At 46.0% G+C, this 26,849-nt stretch overlaps 1 protein-coding gene across 1 annotated transcript; it reads left to right on the top strand.

Annotated features, from left to right (window-relative positions):
• Positions 1-389: 389 nt before the first annotated feature.
• KCNA7 (potassium voltage-gated channel subfamily A member 7) lies at positions 390-26,849 on the top strand. The gene is made up of 2 exons (XM_083469978.1): positions 390-1,646; positions 23,639-26,849. Exons 1-2 carry the CDS (start codon positions 1,071-1,073, stop codon positions 24,518-24,520), a joined length of 1,458 nt encoding a protein of 485 aa, XP_083326104.1. The 5' UTR covers positions 390-1,070; the 3' UTR covers positions 24,521-26,849.

The following is a 26,849-nucleotide window of genomic DNA, read 5'->3' as shown; positions in this document are numbered from 1 at the left end:
CTCACTCAGGCTTATGGTAGGGCCGGCCAGCCCTGTGTTGGTGTGTCTGCATTTTCTTTGAGCGTGATTACTGGCAAGCGAGGATAGAGCTAGTTTAGCTGTCATAGAAGCCTGGGGCACTAAATATGATTTAGTGTGGCGTCTCCTTGGCTGCTGATCCAAACCTCACAACAACCCTTGAGCCTTCAGCCTAGCTCACGAGACCCTGCTCTGTTCTCAGAGACCCAGGTGTTCTGGCAGAAGCACCACTCCTTCTTTCTAGACAGCACAAGAGTTCTGGCTGGCAGGCCTCCCTACCATCTTGAAGGTGCCCTGCCCACCCCCTTCTCTGCCCCGGGCACTCTGCCTGCCCCTATGTCACCGCCATTCCAGTTATTTTTAGCTCTCCCCTCCTCTGATCAGTGTACTGCTGGGGATGGGGGCGGTGCTGGTTTTTTTGGCAAGGGGGCCAAGAGTCTGTACCGTCCTGGGCAACCTGATACCTCTAGGTCTGAGGAAAGTGTTTACAGGCAGAAACCTTGGACGCTGGCACTAGAAGGCAGGGGTGTTCTCAGAAAGGGGACATAGAGAAGGGCAGTGGGGAGGGGGATCTAGATTGCGGGTCTAACCCCTTTGCAGAGAGAAAACCAGAGGAAGCTTGAATGCAGTGGAGCAAGAGGGGAAGAGTAAGGGAGGTGGCACGTGGGTGTCAGTGGCAGGAGACTGGCATTACGAAAACAAGTTCATGCCAAGAAAGGAAAGAGATGGTGTGAAGTAGGGAAGGGGTAATAAGCAAATGAGAAAGAGAGAGAGAGAATCAAGCCAGAAGCGAGGTCAGATATGCTTGAAGTAAGGAGTGGATCAGTGAAAGGAAAGGAAAGGAAAGGAAAGGGAGCTAGAACAGCAGGAAAGTAAGAGAGAGAAGATGCCATCTGAGATTCAGATAACGGCGTGAGTGAACTGATATTGGGAAGTGTACAGAATAGCTGAACAGCCAGAAACCATTCTCTGGAGAGGGAGAGGGCATCAGGGTGAAGTCCAGCTCATGGCTCCTGACCTCATGCTAGGATCACTGTAGCTGCAAACCTGCCATGGAGAAGCTATTGCCACCAACAGCAGTGGACAATGAACCCATTGCCAACGGCGGGGGGTGTCGGCACAAGGACTGCTGTGAGCGGGTGGTGATAAATGTTTCGGGCCTACGCTTCGAGACCCAAATGAAGACCTTGCTCAGGTTCCCCGACACCCTACTAGGTGACCCGCGACGCCGCGTGCGATACTACGACCCACTGCGTGGTGAATACTTCTTTGACCGAAACCGGCCCTGCTTTGACTCCATCTTGTATTATTACCAGTCGGGAGGGCGGCTCCGACGACCAGCCAACATCCCCATTGATGTTTTCCTGGAGGAACTCAAGTTCTACCAGCTAGGGGAGGAGGCACTCAGCAAATTCCGCGATGATGAGGGCTTCATTAAGGAAGAAGAGCAGCCCATGCCTGATAGGGAGTTTCTCAAGCAAGTGTGGCTGCTCTTTGAGCATCCAGAGAGTTCCCAGGCTGCTCGCATCATCGCAATAATATCAGTGATGGTCATCCTCATCTCTATTGTGATCTTCTGCCTGGAGACCCTTCCTGAGTTTCGAGATGAGAGGGACATGACGTTGCCGGTGAGTGACTAGCTTCACATTGATCTTTTTTCCAACGTTTGTCTTCTCTTAGTGGCACTGCCATAACATTTTTAGTAGGTTCCAAATCAGGGTGAGGTCCAGAGGGTGGCAATATTGGGCATTTGCCAGGGCTCCAAGTCCAGCAGAGGGCCCACCACCCTAGCAATGCTACCATTTCCAATTTGCACAGAGTATCCAAGAAGGTCAGGTATCAGAGAGTTCTCTCCCAGTGGGACGGGCACTGAAGGTGCCATTCCTGAGCCCAACATCCTAGAGCCAGCAGCATTAAAAGGTATTCTTATTTCCTATCCCTCAAAATTGTCAGATTATAACTAAGCCCTCTCCAAAGTTTCCACATTTTATACAACTCTCATATGAGTCCTGCTTCACCACTGAGATTTGGAAATAATCATTTACCACCACTACCAACAAGATAGTAGTTCCACTAAAATATGAGGGTATTTTTTCACAGGCAGAAGAAAGGGAGAATCAATTGATGGCAAATATTGAATTTGACATATGAAAAATGTCAAATGTGACTTTCATATTTTATTTTTTTAAACCCTTCTTTTTATTTCCCATTTACCACATTACCTTTACTTGGAAACCTGAGATTTAGGATGTCTCCTTGTAAAGAGTGATAGGGATATGGGCAAGTCTTCAGTCTATGAACCCCCAAGGCTCTATCTTGGCCCCAACATCACATAATATAATTCCCCAAATAAAATGTTTCTTACCTATAATTGCAGAAGCAATTTAGTGGGAGTCGCATATGACCAGCTGTGAATATTGGGGGCTGCTGTCTAGTATTGGAAGAAACAGGAGGCAATTCAAAAAACTACTGATGAGTCAAATAAGTGATTTTTTGGGGAAGAACTTCAGCATTCTCTTCTCCATCCCCTACTATTCCTCAGAGATATAGGTTCATATTAGAACCTCTCAGGGCCATCAATTAGATGAAAGTAGCAGAAAGGGATGCGGGTTAAACCACAGAGCCTAGGACTTGCCGATCTGAAGGTTGGCGGTTCGAATCCCTGTGATGGGGTGAGCTCCTGTTGCTCGGTCCCTGCTCCTTCCAACCTAGCAGTTCGAAAGCACGTCAAAGTGCAAGTAGATAAATAGGTACCGCTCTGGTGGGAAGGTAAACGGCGTTTCTGTGCGCTGCTCTGGTTCGCCATAAGCGGGTTAGTCATGCTAGCCACATGACTGTACGCCGGCTCCCTCGGCCTATAGAGCGAGATGAGCGCCGCAACCCCAGAGTCGGCCACGACTGGACCTAATGGTCAGGGGTCCCTTTACCTTTAGCAGAAATAGGGATAAATCACAAGCTGTAATATTATGGATTGGTAAGTATATCTCCTGTGAGGCTATGACATCCTGGAATTGTGGAACAATGTCTTAGCAATGAAATACATTGCACAACCCTGCATGCTATGCTTTCATATTATTAGCATTTTATCTTTTTATTTTAGAGGCAACCTGAACACCTTTGAGAAGGGTAGTAAAGGTGGATTCATACAGCTTTGGTTGCCACCATCTAGCCACAAATACATGTAGAAAAAGATAGTGGGAAGGGTCCCATTCCAATACATATGGTGATTAATGTTGATGGGCCCACAGCCTCACCATACCTTGGACCCTTCCGATGTCCCACCTACACATGTGTCTCTGTTGGGAACAATCCTGTAGCAGTGGGAGAAACATTTGCATGAATTCACACTTGGAGGTTTAATGTTATGAAAAGATGCCTTTTCTAGTCTACAGCCCCAAACTGCAAACCTTCAGAAGCCCCAGATCATGTTGCCATCTCCAGTGCCTACACCATCTGTGATATTTCTAACCCCCAGTCACTGCCGGGTGGTTATAATCAATCTTCTGATGCTGTGGAATGGACACACTGTTTTCACTCTTTACTAGACTATGTCCTGTTCATCTTCCATGACCACTGGATCTGCTTTGACCTTGGTGGAATGTAAAGCAACAAATACATTGTACTGAATGTAACTCAGTACATATTGTCTGATTTGGATATAGGTCCCATCTGCACTGTGCATTTGAAGCCTATTGCTTTAAATAGCCATGGCTTTCCCAAAAGAATCCTGGGAAGTGTCATTTGTTAAGAGTACTGATAATTGTTGGAAGATTCCCTATGCCCCTCAGAAAGCTTTAGTTCCCAGTGTGGTTTAACAATCCATTTCTCCAAGGAACTCCGAGAATTGTAGCTCTGTAAAGGAAATAGGAGTCTCCTGACAATTCTCAGCACCCTTAGCAAATTACAGAACCCAGGATTTGGGGCTGGCAGGGACAAAGACGACCCATTGCTGTTTAAAGTCTATGATATTGCTTTACATTTATAGTGCAGGTGGGGCCTTAGACCTGGACATCAAGAATGCCAGTGTGAAACTGGTCAGAAAAATAGGATCCATGTGGTAGGATCTTTAAGTGGTTCTTAAGGAAACCTGCAAAAGAAAAGAACTGCAGTGGTGGATGAAAGCTGGGTGCTACAGGGCTTTGGAGTGAGTAATTCCATAACAGTGGCTAGTAAGATTCCTGTGTGGTATGATTAGATCAGGGGACTTAGAAAGAACAGAGAGATTCCATCATCCTGGGAATAGGGAGGGACTATGTTGAGCCAAGGCTTATCTCTAAAACTTGTGTAGAATGCATTTCCCCCATCAGTGAGCAAGCATAACCTATGTGCTAGGGACTAAGAGATTCCAGGTTGGAAGATATGGCTTTCAAACAGAGCTCAGCAGTTTATGCTTTGAGGTAGAGTGAAGCAGCCACCTCAGGCAAGTGATTTGGGGCATCATGAAAGGGCATCATATAAATTATTATTTCATTATCTCTGTTGTATTTTTGCCACCCAGGAAGAGTGTGCTTCTAGGATTTTGTGCCTCAAATACCAATATACCTTCACTGGCTTTGGGCACTTCACCTTGAGCTGAAGAACACCAATTGCTGCTTTCCCTATCAGGCAGCAAAATATCTTAGCTTATTAGAAATAACCGCTGACTAGAGAGCTTGGCCATAACATAATATTTTACACGGAAGTACCAGAGATAGCTGAGTCCTGTTTCTGATCTCTTTTTCCTCTCTCTCTTCTCTGGTCACATCCACATTCTTAAAGCACTTTAACAGTCACGGCATCCCCCAAATAATGACGGGAATAATTCACCATCACAGAGCTACAGTTCCCAGCTACAGTTCACCTGGATATTTGGGGGGAAACCATGACTGTTAATGTGGCATAAGAGTACTTTAATTGTATGGTATGGATGTGATAAATTTATTTTCCCTCCCCTAAGACTGCATATCATGGAGTTCCCAATCCTGTATTTGTCCCTTTATCATTAATATGAAGATGGGAGATGTTTGCAAGCAAGTATGGTGGACAGGAAGTGGATGCTTAACTCTTCCTCTCCTTGTCAATTCTCCCTTACAGTCTCTTCACCTAGATGTTTCTACCTAGGCCCTCCCATCACCACTCCAGCACTGAGACCAAAAAATAAGTTCAAGTGTGCCTGTGTAATTTGTAGCTGTACAAAAGTTAAGTGATAGGGATGGGATGCAAGAGTCCTGATTTCCACTCTCTCTCAACCCATTTAACCTCCTTTCTAGAGAGCCATTTCAAACGTCTTAGACCTTCAGAAACATGCACTCAAAACTCTGCAGGAGTATTTGGCAGAGAGAAATCACAGCAGGAAATTAGTGGGCAGATAAAACTGGGAAGTTGTGGCAGGAAAACATTGGGCTGAGAAAGAGTTAAGTTTCCTTTCCCCCCTATTACAGTATTTATCCCGGCAAAAATGTCCACTGTCAAAGTTGAGATGATTTGCTAAAGGTCGTCATAGTTACACACATTTGTGTCCCACAGTTAGTTTACTCTAAACCACTAGACACTTTCCAAGAGGGCTCTGGAGTTCTGGCTCCCAGCTGTCGTATTTCTCTGCAGGAATTGAAATAGGGTGTATGTGTGGTGGGTGTTTAACTTTGCAGGGGGATTAGACCTATTAGCCTTGATGAATGTGGTGGACTCAGCTGTATGGCAGCATGTGGGAGAGGGAGCCGTGACCATTTAGTTAGATTTAACTGAAGAAGGTTGACTTAGAGTTATCTGTATTTACATCAAGGGTGTGGCATCTGTGGCCCTCCAGATGTTCTAAGACTACAACTCCCATCACCATTGACCATTGCCCATGCTTGCTTGGGGCTGATGGGAGGTAGAATCTGGCAGTATCTGGAGGGCCATAGGTTCCTCTTTCCTAACTTAGGCTCTTCTTGTTTTCTTGTTGGAACATTGCACAACACAGCAAATGAATTTCTCAAATGGAGTGTGCTCTTTTTCAGTCATGTGTCTGGTAGTTCTGGTCCTTCAATTGATCTAAGCAAATTCCTTCACGTGATCAGGCAGAAGATGACTTATTTCAAAACATAAGACTCTGTTCAGTGATGAAAACTAACACCGAACTGTCGTTGCTGTGGTTGGAAGCATTTATTGATTAATTTGCATAAGGATTTATACCTCAGCCTTCTAGTGTTCACACATCACTTGGGGAAGTTTACAACAATTAGTTGTACTGAAAGTTTAATTCCCAGTGAAATCTATGGGACTTTGTAACTAACTTGTCCCACTGATTTTAATGGGACCCAAGTACAGCTAACTGAGTCTGGATGCAACTGATAGTACCAATGATTTTTTTCCCTTTTCAACTAAAAAATGACAACACAACAGCCATATGTAAGTTACCAGCTTAAAATGCAGCCAGGTTGTTCTTTTTCTCAATGCAGATCAAATTTAGTTTGGGGTTCTTTTTTTTGGGGGGGGGAACATATCTATATGCAGTATTTCATAAGAAATGACAGGATAGATATGGATTGTGGCTGACATTGTGCACACCACTTCCCAAATAATTGGTGGGAGCACACTGGATACAGAGTAAATGGGAGCGTGTACACAGCCTGCATCTGACTAATTTGTCCACCTCCATCCTCTTTATAACCACTGTGCATCGTTCCTAAAAACTTTCTGCTCATACCTTGCAAATCCCCATCCTCTCAGAGATAGCCTAGGCACCCTAATTGGCTGTCCAGCAAGATTTCTCTGGCGCCTGCCTTCCTGCTGGTGTGACTGGCGTTAACCTGCTGCTGGCTCTGCAGCAGCGGCTGGTGGGGGGGTGGGAGGGGGCATGAGCAGGTGGGCTGGATTAACACCCCTGGTGCTGTGTTCACTATCAAGGGATCCTGACAGCAGCAGGATGAGGGGAGGCAGCAGGAGATAATTGATGTGATGTTTCTAGCTTTAAAGGCCAAAAGGACCTGGCTTCTGAGGCCAAGAGGGGAATCCCTATGGGGCACACTGCCATGCAGAGCCCCCACTGCCCCTCCACATCATGGACTGCATCACACAGACACCCTCCCTTACCTGATACCTGTTTCGGTGCAAGCAGGGAAGCATCTACATCACCAATAGAAACACCTGCATCCTAATGCCGCTTTCCAATAACATTTTGCAAAGAGAAACCATTTTCTTCTTTCAGAGCAACCTGTTCTCTCTGGGCCCTTTTTAAATTCTGGAACCTAAATTTGGGGAGTTTCACAATAAAGCTTGGTGTTTTGTACATTTCCCCCAACCCCCTTGCAAGGAAGGAGTCGTCAAAATTGGCGGATGGGTGTAATGGGGCACTAACACTGCGATGCTATGCATGTCTACTCGGAAGCAAGGCCCGTTAAGTGCAGTGGAACTTGCTCCCAGGTAATTGTGCTATATAGGGTTGCAGCCTTTGTAGGTAGTATGCCCCACTGAACTTAGCGGGGCTTCCTTTTGAATATACTTGCATAGGATTGTACTGAAAGGGACCTTCTTCCTCATCTTGCCCCCATGGTTCAGCAGCCCCCAGCCTCCTCTGTCCCTGGAGCCTGTGGACAGTTAGTCTCTAGCTACACTTCTCCTTGTCATCTCCCCTTTCTCTGCTGCACCCCCCTCCTTGCACCTTTCTCTCAGGCTCCAGTCTTCTCCATCTATACTTCTTTCAGGTCCCTCCTTCTCAGCAAACTTATTTTTTTCTTCGCATGAAGGCCCATAGTTTAGTGGTAGTTTCACATCTGCTTTAGGTTGCAGGTTCAATCCCTAGCATCTCCACATAGGACTAGGGGATAAAATGCCAGAGAGCCATTGCCAGGCATCAAAAAACAATACTGAGCTAGATGGACCAATAGTCAGACTTCATATAAGGCAGTTTCCTATGTTCCTATGATCTCTTCTTTCATTCACCCTTCCTCTCTGCTTCCTATGTTTAACTCCCCCACCTCTTGGTCTTTATTATTAAATTTTTTTTTATTAAAAATTATTATTATTTATAATCTGTCTGATTAGCCAGCACCCCACCTCTGCTTTCTCCATCAGTCCTGAAGTGCCTAGTCAAACTGACTTTTCAGATCCCTTGCAGAGCAGCTGCAATGTTAGAGAATATTCTGTTGCTGATACCAGCCCCCTCAGATGCTAAAATGCTGGTGGTCACCAGCTATATATGGTAGCTGAGCCAATCGTTTGCAAATGACAAAAGTTTATTTAGCCATGGAGATGAGATACCTGGTGCATAATGCAGCTCGGAAGGGTTTTTCTTCCCCTTCTGCCTGGATGAAAAGTTTTTGCTACATAAGTGTTCTTGCTTTGAAGTGATTAATTGAGAACTGATTACAGTTAACAATTCCATATTTCAGCGAGGTGAGGTTTTGACTCTTTTTAATGGAAGTAAGCAGTCATTTCAATTACCAACACAAATTTTTGCTTTCTCTTCTGAGACAGCAGCTATGATTAAAACCTTTAAGCAAAATCCTGAACATCTCCACACCCATTTGTTTCTAGTCCTCATGGATTTCAAAGGAAAATCTAACCTAGAAATTAATGAATGTCTGGATAGGTGTTTGAGGCGTCTTGTGGAAGGACAAGCCACTTAACCTACCTCACAAGGTCATTGTAGGGAATAACTGAGGAGGGGGGTGAACCGTGTACTCTTTGGAGAAAAAGGTGGCATATAACTGCAATAAATAAGCTCTTTTGCTTACCTAGGGACGCGGGTGGCGCTGTGGGTTAAACCACTGAGCCTAGGACTTGCTAATCAGAAGGTCGGCGGTTCGAATCCCCGTGACGGGGTGAGCTGCCGTTGCTTGGTCCCTGCTCCTGCCAACCTAGCAGTTTGAAAGCACGTCAAAGTGCAAGTAGATAAATAGGTACCACTCCGGCGGGAAGGTAAATGGCGTTTCCGTGCACTGCTCTGGTTCTCCAGAAGCGGCTTATTCATGCTGGCCACATGTACACCGGCTCCCTTGGCCAATAAAGCAAGATGAGCACCGCAACCCCAGAGTCGGTCATGATTGGACCTAATGGTCAGGGTTCCTTTACCTTTACCTTTTTGCTTACCTGCTTAAGAAAACTGGAGGGGTCAGCCAGATGGAGATGTCGGTTGCCAACCTGGTATTCAGAGATCTCCACGTGGTCACAACTGGACCCGCGCCAGTTGCAGAATGTGCCTGGCACCAGGGGAATTTTGAACACTGGTGAGGAGAGAGCTCAACCCCAAGTCCTGGTTTGAATGACATGCAACGGCAAACCTTGCCTTAGCTGAGTGCGGCATTAAAAAGGTCTAGGAAGACGCAAAGCAGCTAAGAGCTCCTCTCCAAGAGCCCACACAGTTGCACAGTCCCAGCAAGTGATAGTTTAACTTACCGTGTTGTATGAACCAGGCCATTGCTGAACTGGATGAACCAGTGGTCAGACTTGGTATAAGGTGGCTGGCTTCCTTTGTGTTCTATGTTTCCTTTTATTGACTATGACCTGCTTCACAACTGCAATAAGATCAAGTAAAAAAAACAACAACAAAAAAACCATGATAAAACAGCATGTAAAGGTGTGAACCCAGCCAATGTATCCATCCCTTACACCTTATTCATATCCAAGCAGAATAACAGATATGCATTCTATTTTTTTATCAGAAAAATATTTATTAAATAATCAACATTAACTTACACAACAATACAATATATACACCACACATTGCAAAACTTACTACATACACCTACTTTACAGAAAATAAAATAAAGAGAAAGAGAAAGAAAAAAGATTATAATAAATAAAATAAATAAAATAAAAGCAGATATGCATTCTAGTCTCCTATGTATGTTCACTTTTCCCTATCTTTCTCACTCCTTTTCTTTCCTCTGCTCCCCATCTTTCTTATATTGCTGTGTACTTTAACACAAATGTATTCACACCATACATTAGTTTACCCCTCGGAGAGCTACAATTCCTGGCACCTTTAACAAATCACAGTTCTCAGGATTCTCTGTGGGGAGCAACATGCTTTAAATGCACAGTTTGGATGTGACTAAAGGCTATGTACACACTATAATACCTTTAAAGCACATCCATCCATAGCACATTCTTTCCATGAAAGAATTCTGGGCATGGCTGTTTGTTAAGAGTTGCTGGGAATTGTGACTCTGAGGGGTAACCTATGGTGCCCACAATTATTCAAGGCAAAGAATGTGCTTTGAACGTGGTTGTCATGCCTTGCGTGTGTCAATAACACCAACCTCTTTCAAAGGTTTCAGTGGCATTTTAAATGTGGGGTAAGCTGTAACTGAGTTGCATCGTGAGCAATCACGTGACCACTTACTTTACTACAGGATGAACTGCAGGTTGAACAGACACATTTCACAGAAGGTAGATATCGCTCATGCAGCGCAATGCTATTGTGTCAACTTGGAAGTTAGCCCCACTCAGTTCTGTGGGGCTTAATTCTCCAGGTAAATGGGTTGCATCCAACTTTAGTCAATCTCGGAGCAGACCCATTTAAACTAATGGGCATGACTAAGTTAGTTTCAGGGACGCGGATGGCGCTGTAGTCTAAACCACTGAGCCTAAGGCTTGCCGATCAGGTCGGTGGTTCGAATTCCCATGACGGGGTGAGTTGCCGTTGTTCGGTCCCAGCTCCCTCTGGTGGGAAGGTAAACAGCATTTCCATGCACTGCTCTGGTTTCGCCAGAAGCGGCTTAGTCATGCTGGCCACATGACCTGGAAAAACCGTCTGCGGACAAACGTCAGCTCCCTCGGCCAGTAAAGCGAGATGAGCGCTGCAACCCCAGAGTCGTTCGCGACTGGACCTGTCAGGGGTCCTTTACCTTTACCTTTTTAAGTTAGTTTCATTAATTTCACTGGACGTACTCTGAGTAGGATACTTACTTGAATACAACTCAGTGTGTTTACAATACAGCACCTTATATGAACAGGATGGAAAGAATAGCTAAATTGAAGTAGTTTTGCACATGACACTAAAATCACTTTTGAGCCTTTTGTATTATTAGTGTACATACTGGGATGTTGTTGGGAGTATACCCATTAAACTTAATGGACATGTCCCTAACTTAGGACCATTACTTTCAATGGGTCTACTCTGTGTATAAACTTTGGTAGAAAGTGGAAGACAGACTTCTTTAAAAATGCACATTCTATTTTGTGTAGGTGTAGAGAAAATACAAATGACAGATATGGCAGATGCAAAAAGAGAACCCCAGCTCAACAATTTAAGTATTACATGTGCAAACAATCAAGGGTTTTGGAGTCACATGCTGATCTTGGGCAATTTAAAGATCTGAATTTCAAGGAAATGAACAAACTGAGTGTTGAGAGATGCTCATCACACACATATATGCATCTGGTAACTCAGAGGGCCCTGTCCATCCCCTGACTTATGCAGGGAGGGACTGGATCCTGGTGGTAGAGCACATGCTTTTCATGCAGCGTGTCCCACAACCCATCCTGGCATCCCCAGTTAAAGGATATCAAGTGCCAGACCATGGGGGGGGGGTTGGTAGAGCAGCTGTCTAAACTGGGGGGCTCAGGGTTGGGGTTCTTCTGGGTTTATGGACTGAACTGGGGGATAAAAAAACAGGCTTCTACAGTGCCTGGTGTGGTGGAAAAAACAGAGCAGGGGTTTAGGTGAGTTGTGGGGGTTGAGACTGTTTGTGTGATTGCTTGTAAGAACACATTGACCTGTTTGTATGTGGGTTTGGAAAATCAGAATACGACCACAGTCCCTTGGGAATTGAGCTGCAGGAAACCCAGAGACATTTACCCAGGTGAATAACTGGGGTTGATCCGGACTATGCTAGTCAAGCTTGAGTCTAGTGATGGGGAGCCTGTGGCCTGCCAGATGTTGGATTCCAGCTCCCATCAGCATAGGGTTGATGGGAGTTGGAGTCCAGCAACATCAAGAGAGTTGCAGGTTGCCCATCTCTGTTCCACTGAAATCAGTGGGGCATTGGACACAACAAGCTTCCCGATGTTTTCAATAAAACTAAAGTGCTACTAACTTAGTCTGGATCCAGCCCAGTCTCTTTTAGAGTAGCCCTATCTCATAAGATCATTTTTACTTCGTATATATTTATTATGTTTCCACATACCCTTCCTCCAAGCAGTGGTGGACCTTGGGGTCTCAGATTTCAGCGATGCCAAAATTCAACGCCTCCACTCCTCTTGCCTTCCATTCCACATCAATGTTGCAGTGCCCCCAAGGCTCTGAACCCAGCACAACCAAACCGGTTGCTCCAAGGAGCTCAGGGCAGCATTTGTGGCTCCTTCCCCTCCTCCATTTTAGGTTCACAACAACATGAATAATAGATAAGACTGAACACAAGTAACTAGCTCATATTTATGCAACCTGTTTAAAAAACGGAGTAGCAATTTCTTACTGATTTAGTCACAGTGTAATACAGTATAGAAAAATGTATCAATTACAGGCCATTTGGAAAGGGGAATAGGTTTAGAACAAATATAAAATCGTGATAAACTTTTAAAAACATCCGCAAGGCTTTTCCTATTATTGACAGGGGGAAAGTGTGTGAGAGTGCGATATCTTAAAGTGTGTTAAGTTCCAGAAGACTTCTGTTACTGTTTTATGTAGTATGGGATCAGCTATGCAAAATGTATCGTAAGTAGCTTGAGCTGGGGACACAAGGTTTAAGTTATACTTAAAAAGTGGTGTTTCATAACTGCTTGAACCAAAGCCCTCTCCTGCAAATTTAATATAGGGCTCTCTGTGTGCCCATTGTGGGACTCCTCCTGAAGGGGCACACAGAGTCTGGAGGTGGCTGTTTTCCTTGCACAAGACACAGTTAACCCTTATACAGGTCACTCACAAGATATTCCTTTCACAGTCTTAAGCCCACCCCCCCATCCCCTCGGAAACTGAGAAGCTGACATATCTGTGGCGTTTGTTGTCTTATTTTGGTCACCACCACTGTCTAGAAAGCCATCAACACCACAGGCTAATTACTTGGAACTATATTCAGCAGAGCTGTTTTATGTAATGCCCTGATGGCAGCTGGCGGGGGTTAAACTAAGGCACAGTTATTGCTGCGCCAAGCTAGTTCCCTTGAGTAGGAGTTTCCCACACCCCTAATATACACATATATACACATAGCTAACTGAAGAGCAATGTATATTTAGTTGTTAAGGTGAACCTGAGCAGGACCAAAACAGTTGTTTTGAGCCACTCAAACGAAAATAAGGGCATAGTAAATTTAGCAAGCTCATACCTAAAACCAGTGCAATTACCGTAACATTTACTGGTGTGTGATTAACATTTAAAAGCATCCCTAAAACTCAAATGTTGAGGTTGGGGATCTGGAATTGAAAATTCTGCTCAATTTGATTTTTGTTTCAGTTCTATGGCTATGTACACACCATACATTTAAAGCACATGACCCACCAATAAATCTTGGGAACTGTAGTTTATCCCCTCACAGAACTACTAATTTTAATGGATCATATGTATAGTTTTAATTCTATTAATGTTTAATTCTTTTTAATGATGGTCCCCCCCCCAATGTTTTAGCTGTTTCTACTTTATCTGTAGGTTGCCTTGAGTCCCAGTCAAGAGAAAAGGTGGGATGTAAATATAATAATAATAATAATAATAATAATAATAATAATAATAATTCCAACCACCCTTAACAAACTACAGTTCCCAGGATTCTTGGGTGGAAGTAATGTGCTTTCAATGTGCTTTCTGTGTACAGTGTGTACATTCCTCTGTTGCACCCCTTGCTTCTCTGATTTTGTGCCATGATGAGGCTTGTGCCAGTGGCCTCAGTTTGGATTGCAGTTTGGTTAATTGTTTATTGAACATTCATCCTGATTTGTTTGCAGTCAGATTAGAGAAAGTTGGCTATTTATTGAGCATTCATTCTGATTTGTTTACAGGGAAGTTAGATGATACTGTGTCAAAGCCACTGTTGCCCCACAATTTCCAGTGCATTCCCCCATCACTACCCTTATCACAAAAAGTCCAGTCTCTTGAGGAAACAGGTTTGCTGCACAAGACTTCCCAATCAACTATAATTTCGCAACCTGAATTTACCTGAATGTGATTGAATACTACCTGAAAATGGTGACAATCTGGAAGTTTCCTTAGTTTATTTCCCCTCTTTTCTCGTGAGGCCATGATGACCTCTGAAATGTGAAGAACCTCCATATGTTTGAGGCTAAAGTTGCTTCCTAGATGACCTGTTTAATCAAGCCTTCATCCTGATTTGTTTGCAGAAAGTTTGTGTTAGGGGATGACGTGATGTCAGCTATTTATTGAGCATTCATTCAGTTTTGTCTGTGGAGAGGTTAGGCAACATTGCAACAAGCAAATGTTATCCCACTTTCTCCTTATCACTTTTCTTCCTGCAAAAAGCCTGTTTTGGGGGGAAGAGGAAGGGGTTTTGTTGCGCAAGAGCTGCAATTCAACTTTAAAATAAAAAATTCCTTCCAGTAGCACCTTAAAGACCAACTAAGTTAGTTCTTGGTATGAGCTTTCGTGTGCATGCACACTTCTTCAGATTCTTCAGGTATCTGAAGAAGTGTGCATGCACACGAAAGCTCATACCAAGAACTAACTTAGTTGGTCTTTAAGGTGCTACTGGAAGGAATTTTTTATTTTGACTATGGCAGACCAACACGGCTACCTATCTGTAATTCAACTTTAATCGCTGAATCTGAATGTGCTGAAATGCAATTGAATCTCATCCCAAAATGCTGACAGTCTGGAAGCGCCTTTAGTTTCACCCTTCTCTCACCTTGGCTGAAGTACCCTTTTTCCAGATCTGGAAGGAGCTTTGTGAATTACCCTTTTCATGTTGTAACTATTGACTTAAACCGTCAAGAGCCTAGGAAGACAATATTTAATGCCTTAAGTACTCTGAGGCCAGTTCGAGGACGCCCTTAGCATTCAATACTCAACAGACTTTTCTCTGTCACATAATAAGCTCTGAAAAATCCCTATCCCTAGTTCCCAGAGGAGTTTTCAACTGTTTTCATTAGTTTGCTTTTTAAGGTGAAGGATCAATATTATATGGCTGTTTAAAATAAATGTTTTTTAAGTGCAGGCAGCTCACCTCAGGCATGAAGGGAACCAGCATTCAGCTTGCTGGTGTGATTATAGGGCAAACTAGACCAGCCCTACAATTCAGAAAGGGTGAGGCAGCCCACTATGGCACCATTTAAATGACATCAAATTGCTGCATGCACACCATACCTTTCAAGTACATCACTTCACCCCTCCCATGAATTCAGCACACCACAAAAGCTGTAAAATTAATGTGTGTGATGCACCTCTGTTGATCTTAACCTCTGAGAGCGTCTGTAGGGAAGGAGGCGTTCATTCAGATATTTGGGACCTAAGTCACCCAGAGTTTTAAACACTAGGGTGAGCACCTTAAATCAGGCCCAGAAATACTGTACACAATTTCTGCACTCTGGTTAGTATAGAAATATGTGCATTGCAATCAAGGAGAGGCTAAATACAGTGGAACTCCCCTGGTGGAGTAACAAGCTACACATCTGCAGTTTGAATCACTGGAAATCAGTAGGATCAATATGTCTGCGTAATCTCATAATGGCAGCAGGATTTGATCCTCTACATGAGGCCTAGCACAGATTATTTGTTTTATTTAAGCCTAAAGCCTGTGCCTTCTAAAGAGTCAGAATGGATAATAAAATTGCAGAACAAAGGCAACTTCAGTCCTGTTTCCTCCAGGGCAAATGTGGGTAGGATGCTTCTGTCACTTAATTAATTTCCTGTTGGACCAAAAATGGTGAGAATTGGGACAGTACCAGGCTATCGCCAAGCCTCCCAAGTATTAGCTGCGTATACCCCCTGCCCTCCAACACACTGGTGCCTCCTTCCCAAAGCCCAGGAACCTCATGCGCATGATGTCAGAATGTTGGGACATCACATGTGCAACATTACCCTGCTCATCGCCCTCTCAAACTGGTACCTCTGGCCCTAACTGTTCCCCTAAAAAAAATTTCACCGCATGCCACTGATTAAGCTGTAACTGGGCTTTCTCTCTCCACCTTTAGGATTTCCTCCAAAAGGTTTTTTGTACTTTTGCAAACTGCTGAGATGCCCTAAACTGGTTGATGTCTCCCTCTTGCATGGAGGTGGTGCTGTTTCGGATGGATAAGGATCTAGCTTGGAGAATATTTTTGCTATTAGTATGTAGGATGTGCTATGGGTTTTAGAGAGTGGTCTCTAAAGGCAAATGATGCAGTTCCCTCTGTAGACCAGAGTGAAGTAAATCTGAGGCCTTCCAATAGCTGGATTAGAGATTGCTTGACAGCTGAACTGATTCCACTCTGAGCTGTCCGGAGAACAGTAGGCACTAAGGAACTGACACAGGTTGCGTGGAAAATGCAGGATTTCTCTGGAGACTGTCGGGGTTCTCTCCGCCACAAATGTAAAGAAGCCTTGTTTGCATCTAAGCCAGTGTGAAGCAACTAAGTTCTATTCAGGGGAGGCCAATTGAAATGAATGGACGCATGGCAGTCATGTTCATTAAAACATGCTCTGCGTATGCCTGACATTGAATGCAGCTCTTAAGTATGCTCTCTACACATGGGCATCAGACAGACTGACCTAGTCCAGGGGCTATTCTGAGTCCGAACAGATCTGAGACAGAATTCCCGTTAACCCACTACACACCTCACTTGCTTGCAAAGCAAACAAGTCCTTCTTACATAGTGAACAGGAGTCAAAATTAGCGAGCCAGGAAATTAGAGCTGACCAGAGGACAGAGTTGGGAGGGGTGTTTGACCTTGACATTCGGCTTTTCTCCAGACTTTAGAAACAGCTTTGATTCTCCCTGAGAATATATAGGCTAAGCTGGTGTGTGTCCCTGCTCCCAATGGGCAATATATACATTTTGATATGACCCTTCTCTCCCTACCCCACTGTGGATCCATGTGGTTTCCCCCAAAGAATCCCCCAAAGTAGATTACTTGCTCCCACAAAGGATCATGGGAACTGTAATTTACCCCTCACAGTGCTGCAATTCCCAGCAATCTAAATAAGCTACAGCTCCCAGGTTTCTTTGAGAGAAGCCATGTGCTTGAAATGTATAGTGTGTATGCAGCCCAAGTCACAGAATCATAGAGTTTCAGAAAGGGTCTAAATCATAAAGTTTTAGATGGGACCATCTAGGCCATCTACACTAGTCCCATGCTCAGTTCAGGATTTACATTGTAAGATGCAGCTATTTATCTTCTGCTTAAATGCCTCCAGTAAAGCAGATCTCACCATTTCCAGAGGCAGTTTGTCCCACTGTCAAACAGCTCTTACCATGAGGAATGTTCTACTAATGCTTAGCCAAAATCTGCTTCTTTGCAGTTTCCACAAATTTGTTCCCATCTGCTGTCTGACAGCTCTTCAGATATTTGAAGACAGTTACCCTGTGGCTACATACAGACTATATCTTTAAAACACATTCAAAGTACATTCATGCCCCCCCCCCCCAATTCTGGGTACTGTAGTTTGCGCTTCACAGAATTACAATTCCCAGCAACTCTTAACAAACTGTTGGGGTGGGTGTTCTGAACGTGTTTTAAAGGAATAGTGACACAGCCAGAATTTTCTCTTCACTGAGCTAAACGTACCCAGAACTTTCATCTGTTCTTCACAGGTTCCCTCAAAAATTGCTTTGATTCCCTCAAATTGCTTGTTTCCAGTGAGGATGGGAAATGGCCAGCTGTGGAAACAGAACAGGAGACCTAAGTTGCTTAACAGAACTCACTTGCCAACTTATAAAGGATAAAAATAAATAGCTCTTCCATCTTTCTCATTTTCTTGTATATGCATATCAGTAAAGGAATGTACCCTTTCTGGATACTGCATTGCTTTTCAATTCCAAAGCATTAGAAACAAAATACCATCCATTCAGAACAAAATGTGCTGTCCATTCAACTTAATTCAATTGAAGCATTCAGGGTGAACACTAATAAAATAATATTTAACACCAGTATACAACTTGTAAGTGTTCAAAGTGCTTCCTGTGTGTGTCTAGCTACAATTCTTACAACAACCCTTTAAGCCAGGCATGCCAGTGTTATTGTCTTCCACACTGCTGATGCAGAGAGAGGGGGTTGTAAAGGCTGAGGATATGGCTTGCCTATGGGTTTGTGTCAGTAGCAAGATTCCAACCAGGGACCTGCAGTTAGAATGAATCTGCCCATTCTGGCTTCCCATTTTCCTATCTTCCACATTTGTTTGATATTCACATTTTTGTATTGAATTTTGCCTGATGTACACCTTTAAGCAAACATTCTTGTATTTCTTTTCACTAACATATGCACACTATTTGGTTGAAGAAGTGCAATGCAAAATTCAAAGAAGTGCAAATTTCGAAAGCTAGCTGTGTTTTGGTTTGCATATGAGAAGGTGTCAGTTAAACGAAAGGTTTGCATTAAAATCTGAACAGAATTCCCCTTCCCCTTCCCTCCTTCCTGATTCACAGCCAAGTCTCTTAGCTACCATACTCTGCCTTCTCTCCATGTATGAATGAGCACCTCACAGTGATGGCCAAGAACAGGGGTCTGCAACCTTTAAGACAAAAAGAGCCACTTGGACCAGTTTCCGAAGAAAAAACAACAACTGGGAGCCGCAAAACCATTGTGACATTTAAAACAAATATATCTCCGGAGCCACGATCTGACAGCGGGCGGGAAGGTGACGTCGGGACGGTGTGTGACTAACGCACGCACCGCCCCCATGCAATGTCACAGCCAGTACAGCGTCTGCCACAGTGAGGAGTGTCGGGGCGCACAATGCGCCTCCTCCCCTCGCTAGTATCCGCCCTGGAGCCGCAGCAAAGGTGTAAAAGAGCCACATGCGGCTCCGGAGCCGCAGGTTGCAAACCCCTGGCCAAGAATCAATGCCTGTAACCCACCAATCTCTGAATCATGCCCACCTCTGTTCCTGGCTTCCCCATTATTCTGAACAACCAAGAAGAGGTCATCTGCAGGATGGAGTGCGTAGGATGTCATGGAGTACAATGTGAAAGCACAGCCTGAGCTGCTCTCTGTGGTGCAAAAATTGTGTAACAGTGGTGTCATGTACAGAACAGGAATTATATGGGGGGAAGTTGAGGAAGTCTTTTGGGAAAAGTGAGAACTTCTCAGTTGCTGCATACACACCATTAATTTAAAGCACACACATTTCAAGAGCCCTGGGAACTGTAGTTGGATAAGGGTGCTGTGAATTGCAGCTATGTGAGGGAAGCTACAGTTTCCAGGATTCTTTTGGGGTGGGGTCATGAGCTATAAATATATTATGTGTACTTAGCCAGTGTTGATATGGTGGATTATGAAGCATTCAGTGGAATGTAGTTTCTAAACTAGGAAAAGAAGACAGGATAGCAGGGAGCTATTAAATCTGCTGAGCAAAGGTTTTTGTTTTTTTAGTGTTCTAGACCTAGCTCCACATTTTTCATTCCACCTGCTTTTGTTCCTTTCTGCTTTCCCTATTTTTATAGGTCAAAGTCGCTCTTTTTTGCTGCCGCCGTCCAAAGTCAGCTTGCGCCTGTTGCTTTCCTCCTCCTGCTGAAGTAGCTTTGGATGGTTTCCAAGTAAAATAATAAAGAACAACAATAGTAGATTTCTTACCTTGCCATCATGAGGTCCAAGAGTAATTTCAAAAATACAATTTAACACAGTTAAAATGGATTTCGATGAAGATAACGGAGTAGGGCCTAAAATATTGTTACACCTTGTGCCAATGAAGGCTAGTAGTAGTAGTAAGTATTGTTACACGCCACCCTCAATCTCTGAGCAGTTTGAGATTCCAGGGAGTTTCAAGCACACTTACAAGGGTCTCTATTTCCTTTTGGACAATGAGGCACAGCAGAGACTGTGGTGTCTTTATGTTATATGTTTCATTTACCCATCTATACAACCTGAACCTGCCAGAGAGCATCAGAGCATCAGCATTCCATGCAAGTCCTGCTTCTCCCCTAGCCACAGCAGCTTCATTGCTCTGTGCCCTGCAGCTTCCCTTGCTTCCAAAATCACATCCCATCCTACTCTCCTCCCTAACCTAAGCACTGGCCTCTTTTAACAGAGGCCCCACTTCCTTTGATCTTCTTGTGTGAACGACCCATTACCCCAGACAATCATCTCAAGGGTTATTACTTTTTAACACTTTTAAAATTAAGGGGTTGGCGAGGTGTCTAATACACAGTTTAGGAAGTTCATTAGTCTTGCACATATGCTAATTAAAGGATTGGAAGCTTGTGGTATACATGGATCTATCCTGAAGACACATGAGCCTGGCTATTTCCCAGTTTTAGTACTCCAAGCCTTAATTAAACTCTAGCACACGGGTAGGCAAACTAAGGCCAGGGGCCGGATCTGGCCCAATCGTCTTCTAAATCTGTCCGGGAATCAGTGTGTTTTTACATGAGAAGAATATGTGCTTTTATTTATAATGCATCTCTGGGTTATTTGTGGGGCCTGCGTGGTGTTTTTACATGAGTAGAATGTGTGCTTTTATTTAAAATGCATCTCTGGGTTATTTGTGGGTCATACGAATTCATTCATCCCCCCCCAAAAAATATATATATAGTCCGACCCCCCACAAGGTCTGAGGGACAGTGGACCAGCCCCCTGCTGAAAAAGTTTGCTGACCCCTGCTCTAGCACCTACAAATCTATGACAATATATATCTCGGCAGAGGGCTTTCTCGGTAGTGGCGCCTGCACTGTGAAACGCCCTCCCATCAGATGTCAAGGAAATAAACAACTATCTGACTTTTAGAAGGCATCTGAAGGCAATTCTGTTTAGGGAAGTTTTTAATGTTTGATGTTTTATTGTGTTTTTAATATTCTGTTGGGAGCTGCCAAAAATGGCTGGGGAAACCCAGCTAGATGGGCGGGGTATAAATGTTGTTGTTGTTGTTGTTGTTGTTGTTGTTGTTGTTGTTGTTATTTGAGTACATGGGCATAGCCAGGGAGTGGACTCTGCCCCCCCCCAATCAAGTAAATCAATAAAAAAACTAACTGAGGTTCTGCCCCGCTAACATAAATCCTGGCTATACCCATGTTCAGGTGTCAAAAAGCAAGGTAAAGAGGTGTGTCTTCAGCAGATGATGGAAACTATACAAGGAAGGTGGCAGATGCACCTCTGTGGAGAGGGAATTCCACACCTTGGGGGCTATGAAAGAGTGCTCCCTCTTGGGCCACCAACCCCTGAACTTCTGAGGGTGGTGAAACTACCAAATAGGCCCCTCTGTTGATCTTAACACCCAGTAGTGCTGGAAGAAGGGGGACTTCCAGATATTTGGGGTCTAAGCCATTTAGGGCTTTAAAGTAGCAGGAGATCACCTATAATACTTATGTGGAAGGATTTGCCTGGCACTAGCAAGATAGACCGTAGTGCAGCAGCTGTGGTACAACTGTGAATGCTTGTAGGCTGGCTCTGTGAACTTGCTGCCGCCTCCCAGACAGCACAGCCTGTCAGGCAGAGGTAGGCAATGTGGTGCTTTAGCCTGCAACTCCTATCATCCCTCACCATTGACCATGCTGGTTGGGGTTGATAGGTGTTGAAGTCCACCACTTTTGGAGAGCAGAATGTTGGCTACACCTGCTGTAGTGTAAGATACAGCTTCCTTGGCACTCCCATCAGCATCCTTCAGTAGTACCAAGGACAGATGCCCCATCTGCCTGAGTGGAGGACCGGCCACGGCCCTTGTATGGAACTAGTGCAGTGTTTCCCAACCTTTTTTGGGCAAAGGCACACTTGTTTCATGAAAAAAATCTCGAGGCACACCACCATTACAGCCCCGTGACGTCAGCGCGCAGCGTCACGCCGGGAGGGACATGATTTGCTAGCAAATTACATAATCACCTCCTTGAGGGCTGGCTCATCTTCTCCGAAGGCAGAACCCCTTAATTAACAGCACAGACTCACACCATAGCCAAGACGAGGGGGGAAAACCTCAGTCATGCACAGTCATGCACATGTGGGGGCTAAATGAGGACGAAGACCGGGCAGAGAGCAGGGTTCAAATCACCCCACCTGGCCAGGACAATCCCTGGGTGCTCCCTTGGGCCACTCGCCTGACCCACCTCGCAGGGCTGTTGTTGCGAGGATAACACGGGGAGAACCACGCGCGCCCCCGGGAGCTCCTTGGAGGAGAAAGCGGGCGATGAATGCAATGCACGAAATATATGAGAGGCGACCAGGTTTTGCAGGTGAGGGGCCCCCGCCAGCCTCCGCTTCCAACACCTGGCGCAACGACGCCGAAGTTGCTCCCCGAGCCGAGCCCGGGGGGAGCGCTGCTCCCCCCCGGCTCCCCTTCGCCCTCCCGGCTCTCTCTGCCGCCCACTGGGGACCCCCCTCACCTGCCAAGTCCAGAGCACCAGTGGAAGTTGCATGCATGCATGCAGGGCGCCACGTTGCCATTGCATTGCACTGCACTCCATGCAACGCCTGCACGCATGCATTGCCTTGCACGCCCGCCAAGGGGTCTCCCCGCGGTCCGATGCGTCCCCTCCGGCGCGGATGCAGCATTGCAAAAATAAAAAACCCCCGACGCAGCCCTACCTGGGGGGCAGCCTCCGCCGCTCCGCCTCCGCGGGGATCCCCGGGCTCCATCCTGCCGCCCGATCTCCGCGGGGGCGCAGGCAGGCTGCGCGGGGTCTGCGCGGAAGAGCCCCTGCCCGCCCGGCCGCCGCCGCTGCGCTCATTCCATGGCCGGGAGAAGAGCGCTTCAAACAAAATGCCCGGCCCGCCAGGCCACGCTGGGAAACGTAGTTCGCGCACCCCGCGCGGGCGCGGAGCCCAAGGGCGAGGGGACTACGGATCCCAGCAGCCCCCGCGCCGGGGACGGAGGGGGAGAGGCCGGGTGCAGGGATGGAGGGACGGGTGGGCGAGCGAGTGAGTGAGCGGCAGCCACCAAGCCTTGGCTGAGAGCCAGGAAGGGCCTCCCCGGAGGAGGAGGAGGGAGGCGCAGAGCGGGAGGGAGGGAGGGAACCCCAAGGGTCATCTAGTGACGGCGCCCCAATCGAAAATTTGACTTTAAAAAAAAAATCTTTCAAATTTTTTAATTTTTCCCGCGGCACACCAGGCAACATCTCGCGGCACACTAGTGTGCCGCGGAACAGTGGTTGGGAAACACTGAACTAGTGTGAATGCTATGGTAGTGATGTGAATTGTGTGTTTTAGCTGTGATTGTGTTAATGGGAAATGTGAAGAAGGCAGGAAGGCTTTGTTTCCGTTTTCTGTGTTGAAGGAGGCGATGCAGTGGTCTTTGGGGAAAGGTTGGCAGAATGGCACAAAATATATCCAGGGATGCAAGTCCTTGCATCTTACTTTGAAGAAGTGGACTAAACACTTTCCCTTGACCCTAATGCTTTGTACTATACAGATATTTTTTGTTATAATTCTGCTGAAACAGAGTAAGAATTTCAAACAAAACCAAAATCAGAAAAAAACCCATATGAGCAGTGTAGCTTGGTACTAAGCATCATATTTGAGTCCAGCATGACAGCCAGATTTCTCGCTGTGCTGCAGATAGAGAGTTTTGTGAACTCTTTCAGGTTTAACAAGCCATATTAACACAACCATGCCTTAACATCTCTCTCTTTCTCCCACCCCTTCCTGCTTTCCACAGATGGTCCATCACCGTTTGAACAGCAGCATAGTACATCACCTGCCACCACCAAAGTCCCATGCTGAAGACCCTTTCTTCATTGTTGAGACCATTTGCATCTGCTGGTTCTCCTTTGAGCTCCTCGTGCGGTTCGTCGCCTGTCCCAGTAAGCCCGCCTTCTTCAAGAACGTCATGAACATGATTGATTTCGTGGCCATCATCCCTTACTTTGTAGCCCTCGGCACAGAGTTTGCCCGCCAGCGGGGCGTGGGCCAGCCAGCCATGTCCTTGGCAATCCTCAGGGTCATCCGGTTGGTGAGGGTCTTCAGAATCTTCAAGCTCTCCAGGCACTCCAAAGGCTTGCAGATCCTAGGACAGACACTCAAGGCCAGCATGAGGGAGCTTGGCTTGCTCATCTTCTTCCTCTTCATCGGAGTCATCCTGTTCTCCAGCTCTGTCTACTTCGCCGAAGCTGACCACGAAGGCACAAGCTTCACCAGCATCCCTGCTGCCTTCTGGTGGGCTGTGGTCAGCATGACGACCGTGGGGTACGGCGACATGTACCCTGAGACTGTAGGTGGCAAAATTGTAGGCTCCCTGTGTGCCATCGCTGGAGTGCTCACCATCTCCCTCCCGGTGCCTGTCATTGTCTCCAACTTCAGCTATTTCTACCACCGCGAGACAGAGTGCGAGGAGACAGGGCAGTACATTCACATTACCACCTGCCCATACACCCCGCCGCCCTCCCCTGCCCCTGCCGCTATCCGGGAGAGGGCCCACCTCAAGGAGAAGCATCACCATGGGGATACCCCCCATACTGTGCCCAATTCGGAACTGCTAGACGGCGTGGGGCCTATGGGCAACTCGGAAAACCCCAGCAAACGTCTCGTAACCCAAGTGTGACCCACCTTACCTATCCAAGTGACCGATCCCCACACCCCGACCTGACTTAGCCCTGCACCTCATTGTCTTAACTGGAAGGCTCTGCAAAAGCAAAACCCAAAATACCAATTAGCCCAAACGCCGGTCTCTGGTTTGGCTTTCGAACCCAAAGACAGTACATTGGGTACAGAGAGAACCTTTCGCATCACTTTTAGAGAGGAGACTGGAGGAGAAAGACAGCTGTGATTAAATTTGGGATGGGGCAAGTCACAGTGGGTTGCTGGCGGAGCACATGGCAGGACACAAAATAAGGGGGCATCACATGAACTCGGTCGCAAGGAGACAGTTAGACAAACAGACACACCCTTTTGCTCTGCTCCTTGCTTGTTTGGCTGAGGGCTCAGTCCATCCAGGAAGAAACAGTCCCTCCTACCCTCCTCTGCTCCTTTTTACTCCCCTCTCCCTCTGCCTTGTCACACGCCGCTATCCTTCTGTGAGTCAAAGAGGCTCTGGCATGAAGATGCCTCCATGAAATCACAGCAATGCGTTCTTGGGTTACATCTGTTGGAGCGCACAGTGGAACATACCCAGAGCGACCCGGTCCCAAATAGCAAGAGCGGGGGATAAATAAGGGAACGCCATCAGCCACCCGCTTCTGAATCAGGGCATCATAGGGAACACTGTTAGCGCATTGAGGTGGGGGGACTGTAAATACATCTCCAGGATACAACTGGCAGAAGCAAAGGAGTTGTCAGCATCCATCTGTCCGTCTTTATAGGATCCCCTTTCATTAGGTGGCTATATTTCATTTTGCTGACAATCCACAGTGAAAGGGATAGGGGCAGACACATGTTAATTCTTAGGCTACAACAAAGGTGTAATGCTTACATAACTCTTGTTGTGAGCATAGCTGACTGGTAGAGCATCTGCATTGCATGCAGATCCTATGACAGCTCTCCCTTTTCTTCCAAGACTCAGCCCCAAACCATTCTTCCATTCATCGCAAGGCGGTAAATGCCAAGCCTGTCCTCTTCTTCTGCTTCGGTGTCCCTCCCAAGAGGGCAGTTGAGTGCAGCACAGCCAAACCTTTTGCCCCATCTCTAGGACTGACTCCCTACTGATCATTAGGCAGGGCAGGGCAGCCTAGATCATGCTTCAGATTTTGGTGACACCCATGAAGGGGCAGCAGCTGATCAGTTACCGAGTTCAGGGGTGGCCCGCTAGATGCTAACTCCCATCAGCCCCAGCTAGAACAGTCAATGGGCCAGGGAGAACCACAGGGCAGCCACCTCGATTGAGATAGCATTAAATGTTTACCACCATGGAAAGGAGGAGAGCGAAGAATACTGCTTGAACATTCTGCTTCTGGCACCAGAATGTCTTAAGCTTAGAATTCTGCCTCCTACTGAGTCAAACCATTGGTTCATCTAGCTCAGTACTATCTGCCCTGACTGGCAGTGTCTCTCCCAGGAAACCTTACATAACTAGCAGGTAGAAATAGCAGGTAGAAATCTCCCCAGCCTTACTTTGAGACACCAGGGGTTGAAACTGGGACCTTCTGCATTCAAAGCAGATGCTCTACCACTGAGCTACAGCCTTCCCACCTGCATAACTCGAAAGGGGATTGCCTTATTGCTCCCTCTGAGTTGACCCTTCTTCTCAGCCCAGTCACAATTCTCTGGCATCCTTGGGCAAAAAATCGCCTTCCGCTTCAGTTCAGTCATTTTCAAATCCACTCAAGCCACAGCACGGCCCTCTTCCACCCCAGTCTGGCTAGCTACAAAACACTTAGCCACGTGAGCTCAGTTTGGTCTTCTGCCAGCTGAAGAGCACCCGTCACTCCCTCCAGGGAATCTCTGCTCTGATAAGTGATGTCTCTTTCAAAGTCAACCCCTATGATCGAGCCTGAGATATTTGCGCAGGAGGGGACAAGTGAAGCGTTTCTCAAAAGTCTTAACCCAGCAAGTATCCAGCAACCGATCCCTACTCTCCCAGCCACCTTTCTTGTCTTAATATGTATTGTTTCCTGCTCCATTGGTCTTACAGGCTGGGTAGAGCGAGACCTAAGGGGAAGTTTACATTCATTCATCCACAGTGACATTTTCGCCCTGTCTGGCTGCAGAGAGAACGCAGAGCAGAAATGCTTTACAAATGAAGAAGAAGAAATCCACAGTTACTTGGGCTTCATTAGGATGTGCGTAAGACTTATGCCGTAAGAGAATAAAAGCTACTGTGTGAGTAATGTGTGTGAGTAAGCTGAAGGTGTCTGGGTTGAAATGAAGAGCCGTGCAATTACCTAAGAATAGGGTGATTGTGGTACCTATAAATAAAAGGGTAGCTACAGTTATGC

The sequence above is a fragment of the Podarcis liolepis genome (genome assembly GCF_965112155.1).
Source record: "Podarcis liolepis genome assembly, chromosome: 13".
NCBI lineage: Eukaryota > Metazoa > Chordata > Lepidosauria > Squamata > Lacertidae > Podarcis > Podarcis liolepis.
Note: the sequence above shows the minus strand (reverse complement) of the source record. Positions and strands in the feature narration are given on the sequence as shown.